The sequence below is a fragment of the Aegilops tauschii genome, chromosome 5 (assembly GCF_002575655.3).
Source record: "Aegilops tauschii subsp. strangulata cultivar AL8/78 chromosome 5, Aet v6.0, whole genome shotgun sequence".
Taxonomy (NCBI): domain Eukaryota; kingdom Viridiplantae; phylum Streptophyta; class Magnoliopsida; order Poales; family Poaceae; genus Aegilops; species Aegilops tauschii.
In genome coordinates, this window is record NC_053039.3 from 330,168,324 (window position 1) to 330,174,876 (window position 6,553).

The 6,553-nt window shown below is 50.6% G+C and overlaps 1 protein-coding gene across 1 annotated transcript; it reads right to left on the minus strand.

The window, feature by feature from the left end:
• Window positions 1-5,967: 5,967 nt before the first annotated feature.
• LOC109784062 (uncharacterized) lies at window positions 5,968-6,291 on the minus strand. The gene has a single exon (XM_020342665.1). It carries the CDS (start codon window positions 6,289-6,291, stop codon window positions 5,968-5,970), a length of 324 nt encoding a protein of 107 aa, XP_020198254.1.
• Between the last annotated feature and the right edge of the window lie 262 nt (window positions 6,292-6,553).

Here is a 6,553-nt window from a genome sequence, read left to right on the forward strand (position 1 = left end):
GTGGGGGATTTCATTCATTTTCATATTTGAATTCTTCTCAAATATTGAAAAGAGGATCATTTTGGTTTTAATTATTTTTCTCTCCGAAATATTTCATATTAAAATATATGACAGGAGATAATATGACTTCTCCAAAATAAAAGAAATATTGCAGGAAAAATGTTAAAATCAAATAAATAATTTTATTGCTATTTTATTTGAATTAGAAAAATATGCATTTTAGGCCAAGAAAATGTTCACTAAGTTCTAAATATTTTATTTAGACGGTGAAAATTGTTTTTGGCATTTTTAGAATTTTTTTATTTTTATATAGGATTTTTTTTCCTTTTTCGGCGAAATTTATTTTATTAAAAAAAATCTTCTTGGACCGCACTGGGCCAAGGGCCCAGCTTCGCCGCCGCCTTCCCCCGCTCGCCCGCGTGCCGCCGCCGGACTCGGTGGGAGTCCGAGCCCCGCCCCACGCCGCCGACCCCTCCCCAAGTCGGAACCCACCGCCGCCTCTCCCCCCATCCCTTTAAATACCACCCGCCCCCCCTTGGCCCCCGAGCCGCCCCGCCGCCTGCGCCGCACTTCGCCGCACTTTGCCGCCGCCTGCCCCGCCACCCCGCGCCGCGCGCCGCCTGCCCCGCCACCACGCCGCACCACCCCGGCGCCACCCGCGCAGCCGCCCCGCCTCGCCGGAAAGCCGCCGGAGCCGCGCCGGACCTCGCGGATTCGCCGCCCGTTTTTTTCGGTTTTAGGTAAAAACCGCCAGTTTTTTTGAAACCCTAAATTGGTTTTTTATTTATTTAGATCAGTTCATTTTTCTCGGTTTAGTTCCGTTTGCGAACGTTCGTTCGTTCGGTCATTTTAACGAACGAATTTGTCCGTTCGTCTCTGTTAGCGGACGTTCGTCCGATAGATTTTTCTTTTTCCGTTTATTTTCGGCCTGGGTGCTTACCGCGATTATTTTTATCGCAGATTAGCCCCTGATCTTCAAACCCTCGCAACTTTTTAACCGTTCGTCCAAATCCAGTGAAACCAATGCCAAAATCTTCGTCTCGAGCCCCTGTTTCTCTTTAATCAACTTGAGCATGGTTTTGATAATTTAAAATTTGGTTTCAAGCATATTTGACTTCAAAGTTCCTTTGACCGTAGTTTCAGTACCGTAGCTCCGATTCGATTGATTCTTTTTGCAACTCGAAGCTCTTCAGTTGAACCTTCAGTTTGGATCTTCTTATTTGAGTTTTACCCGTGCATCTATGCTTGAGTGCTTATGTATGCTATCGTTTGTTTGCGATAGAATTTCCGGAGTGCGAAGCGTGCTACTACGAGTCTCTAGGGTTTGCGGATCGTCAGCAAGGCAAGTAACACATTGATCATACTCTTTTCATACCCAGTTTTTATGCATTAGTTACAACCCTCAAACACTGCATGAATAGGATATGATTAACTTGTGGGTATTGGGAAGTAGATGATGAGGTAGAACCTATTGCCCCTTTTGTTATCAAACCTTGGGAGTTACTTCTGCGCTATGCTTATATTTCCATGCTATGCTCGTAGACGTGGATTGGGTTTGAGTGTATCCATGACAGATGTGAGATTGTTAATTAATGGTTAACTTAATGTGGCTACTTAAAAACACATCTAGGTGGATTGGTTGCGGGCACCTAGGGATATACCAGTGCTGTTCTTTGGTTTGCCACCCAGGCTCAAAGGGATCATAAGATTATTAATGTTAGAAACTTCCGTGTGCAGCCACAAGCTATCATGGGCTCTAGCATAGTTGAGTATGTAGCATGACCTCTTTCAGTGGTGGGCTAGCAGATGTAGAGGAAAGTAGGTGTAACTGTCCACCCAGAGTAAAGAGTTAATGCTTCTGAAAGACTGTGTCTCGGTCATCCATTTCTCAAACACAATGTAGTGCGAGAAATCCAATGGAGGAGATCGAGTCTTGTGGGGAAAAGTGTGCAAACCTCAGCAGAGTGTACAAACTAATCATGATTAGCCGTGTCCCCATTTATGGACATCTTGAGTATCTGGTTCTTGGATTATCATGTTGATCTAATCACTTAAATTAATTTGTTGGGTTGTTAATTACTTGTTTAATTGGGATTGAGATGGGGCATTCTCAATGTTTATCAACTACCATGATAGTTAAACAAAAATATATTCCTTTGTTGTAGGGAAAAATTGGCTTTTCACAAAACATTATAACCATAGAGCCTTCACGAGCCTCATATGCATGTAGTGATAGTATTTAGTTGTTCATTGCTCTACTGTGTTATCTTGCCAGCATATTCCATGTGCTGACCCATTTTGGGCTGCAACATATCATGTTGCAGACTTTTCAGACGATGAGTAAGGTGCGCTAGGTCGTTGTTGTGCACTCAGGTATGCCGTTGGAGTTGATGGACTCACTTTATCTTCCAAGCCTTCCGCTGTTATCTTATTTAGATGGCCTTAAGCCATATTTATTGTAATAAGTTCTCTTTTGAGACATTCGATGTAATAAGTGTGTGATTGCACTCTGTTATAAATCATTCGAGTACTGTGTGTGTCAGCATTACCGATCCAGGGATGACACTTATGCACAGAGATTTGACCGTCTGAGGTCGGATCGCTACAAGTCATCTCTCTTGCATGCTTTGGGCTTCTGTGCGTCGATGAGGTAGTAGGAGTCATTGCCCAAAGCTTTGCTTATGATGAAGGGGCCTTCCCAAGGGGTTGAGAGATTGTGTTGGCCGGATGTTCGCTGGATCAGCCAAAGCACAAGGTCTCCCTCTTGGAAGGATCTCGGCTTGACCTTCCAACTGTGGTAGCGGCGCAGACTCTGCTGGTAGATGGCGGACCGGCTGAGTGCCAACAGCCGGCCCTCTTCCAGCAGATCGACGTCGTCTTCTCGTGCTTCCTTCGCCTTCGCCTCCGTGTACATGGTGACGCGAGGTGAGTCGAACTCGATGTCAGTTGGGATGATGGCCTCGGCCCCGTACACGAGGAAGAAAGGAGTGAAGCCGGTTGACTTGTTTGGAGTGGTGCACAGACTCCAGAGGACGGCCGACAGCTCGTCGATCCAGCAGCTGGCCGAGCGCTCCAGAGGCTCGACCAGTCGGGGCTTGATGCCGGATAAGATGAGGCCATTTGCTCACTCGACCTGGCCGTTTGACTGCGGATGGTCAACGGACGCTAAGTCCAGTCGGATGCCCTGCATCGCGCAGAAACGGGCCAAGGCGCCTTTGGCAAAGTTTGTGCCATTGTTGGTGATGATGCTGTGTGGTATACCATACCGGACGGTGATATCTGCGATGAAGGTCACAACAGCCGGACCATTGAGCTTCTTAATTGGCTTTGCTTCAATCCACTTGGTAAATTTGTCCACGGCGACAAGCATGTGGGTCATGCCGCCGCGCGCTATCTTGAATGGTCCCACCATGTCCACCCCCACATGGCAAAGGGCCAAGTGAGGGGGATGGTCTTGAGTGCAGAAGCCAGTAGATGTTGCTTGGAGCTGAACTTCTGGCACCCTTTGCAATGCTTGGCCAACTCCTTGGCGTCTTCCAAAGCAGTCGGCCAGAAGAAACCATGGCGGAAAGCTTTCGCGACAAGGGATCTGGAGGCCGCGTGGTGGCCGCACTCTCCTTGGTGGATATCCTTGAGGATTGCTTGGCCCTTCTCTGGTTCTACGCAGCACTGGAAGACTCCAGTCATGCTGCGTCTAACAAGCTCTCTGTTTACTATCGTGTAGGCTCCTGCTCGGCGCTGCACTTGCCGGGCTGAGACCTCATCGGCCGACAGCTCTTTGTTCACCAGAAACTTGAGTATGGGCTGTGCCCATGATGGTGCTTGAATTTCTTCTACTGCCACTACGGCCACTTGTACTAGGGCGGTTGGGTTGGGAGGCGGCGGGTTGGAGTCGGCCACTACTTGCTGTGCTGTTGAAGTCCCCGGGCTGACTGCTGCAGCCCCCGGGCCGGGTTGTGAAGTCCCCGAGCCGGCTGCGACTGCTGAAGTCTCCGTGCCACCTGCTGAAGTCCCCGGGCCAGCTGCTGCAGCCCCCGAGTTGGATCCGACAGCTTCGGGCGGAGCCGGCACGAATATGGACTCGGATTCTGGAGAAGGCTTGATTGACGGCTTGCGGAGGCACTGAAGGGAGACGCCGGCTGGTATTGCTTGACGGGTGGAGCCGATCCGTGCTAGAGCGTCAGCTGGCTCGTTTTCATTCCGTGGCACGTGAAGGAACTCGCACCCCTCAAAATATCCGCTGAGCTGCTGAACGAGGAAGCGGTAACTTGCCATGTTTGCATCCATGGCGTCCCAGTCACCAGACGACTGTTGGACCACCAAGTCGGAGTTGCCGTAGCACAGCATCCGGTGTATGCCGAGTTCTTTGGCCAGCCAAAGCTCGTGTACGAGGGCCTCATATTCGTCGACGTTGTTGGAGGCGGCGAAGTGAATTTGCAATGTGTATCTGAGCTTGTCGCCTTTGGGAGAGGTGAGGACAACGCCGGCTCCCAAGCCGGTGCGCATCTTCGAGCCATCAAAGTGCATCCGCCAATGAGTGGAGTCCGGAGCTGGCGGCAGGTACTGGGTCTCGGCCCAGTCGACGAGGAAGTCGGCCAGTGCTTGGGACTTGATGGCGGTGTGTGGTTGGTGGAAGATGGTGTAGGGGGCCAACTCGATGGCCCATTTGGCCACCCGGGCAGATGCATCACTATTGCCAATGATCTCAGCAAGCGGGGCAGTGTAGACAACCGTGATTGCCTGCCCTCGAAAGTATGGCTTCAGCTTCTTGGCGGCAAAGTGCACGCCGTAGCACATCTTCTGGTAGTGAGGGTAGTTCTGCTTCGAGGTTGACAACACCTCACTCAAATAGTACACATGCCTCTGGACCGGCTGTGCCCTGCCGTCTTCTGGGCGCTCTACTACCATGACGGTGCTGACCACCCGGCTGGTGCCGGCGATGTAGAGGTACATGGGTTCTTTAGCAGTCAGAGCCGCCAGGACAGGCGGCGTGGTCAACATCTTCTTCAACTAGAGAAAAGCTTCATTTGCCTTGTCGTTCCACTCAAAATGAGTGGTCTTCTTCATGAGCTGGTACAGGGGAAGAGCCTTCTCGCCCAGCCGACTGATGAAACGGCTGATGGACGCTAAATAGCCGGTGAATTTCTGGACGTCTCTCAGTCGGGTGGGTCTCGCCATCCTCTCGATGGCCTTGATCTTCATAGGGTTGCACTCAATCTCGCGTTCTGAGACCAGGAAGCCAAGGAGCTGGCCGGCTGGTACTCCGAAAACACACTTCTCCGGGTTGAGCTTGATTTGAAACTGGCACAGATTTTCAAAAGTTTCCTTCAGATCTTCGAAGAGGGTACCGCGCTTCTCCGTCTTCACCACAATATCGTCTACATAGACGTGGGCATTCCAGCTGAGTTGCTTGAGGAGGCACTTCTGCATGCAACGTTGAAACGTGGCACTGACATTTCTCAAGCTGAATGTCATGGTCAGGTAGCAGAAGGCTCCGAATGGTGTGATGAAGGAGGTCTTCAGGCGGTCTGCCGGGTTCAACTTGATCTGGTGGTACCCTGAGTAGGCATCCAAGAAACTCAATAACTCGCATCCGTCCATGGATTCTATCACTTGGTCAATCCGAGGCAACGCAAATGGATCCTTGGGGCAGGGTTTGTTGAGGCTGGTATAATCAATACACATGGGCCATTTGTTGTTCTTCTTCAGTACAAGGACTGGGTTGGCAAGCCACTCTGGAAAGAACACTTCCATAATGAAGCCGGCTGCAAGGAGCCGGGCTATCTCTTCACCAACAATTCTTCTCTTTTCTTCCGACAGTCGGCGGAGGGGTTGCTTGACTGGTTTTGCATCTGCTCTGACATGTAGCTTGTGCTCGGCAAAATCTGTCGGAACACCCGGCATGTCCTTGGGAGACCATGAAAAGATGTCCCGATTCTCACGGAGGAAATCGATGAGCTCGCCTTCCTATTTGCTGTCGAGGTGAGCACCTATGTCAGCAAACTTCTCTGAGTGGTTCGGGTCCAAGGGAATCTTCTTGGTCTCTTTAGCCGGCTGGAATGAGCCCTGAGGTTCCGACTCCCTGGGGTCTGGTGACAGGTCCGGCTGCTTGCTGGCCATGGCCACCACCCGGTCAAGGAGCTTCCTCTCGGCTGCAATCACAAGGGACTCGGCCAGTCGGCTGCTGGCTGCAGCACAGGCGGCCGACTTCTTGTAATCTCCAGACACTGTGATAATACCCTTGGTTCCCGGCATCTTCATCTTGAGGTAGGCGTAGTGCGGTATAGCCATGAACTTGGACAGAGCAGGTCGGCCAAGCAGTGCATGATAAGGGCTCTCCAGGTCAATTACCTCAAACCAAATTGCTTTGCGGCGGAAGTGATCTTTGTCTCCGAAGAGGACATCTCTCTTGATCTTGCCGATTGATGAGCAGGAAAGGCCAGGTACAATGCTGTGGAAGACAATCCGACTAGGCTGGAGTTGCTTCTCTTTGATGCACAACTTCTCCATGGTGTCGCGGTAAAGAATGTTGATGCTGCTACCGTCGTCTATT

Excerpts from the sequence above, each read along its gene's own strand:
- LOC109784062 (XM_020342665.1), bottom strand. The coding sequence starts at position 6,291 with ATGGCTATACCGCACTACGCCTACCTCAAGATGAAGATGCCGGGAACC.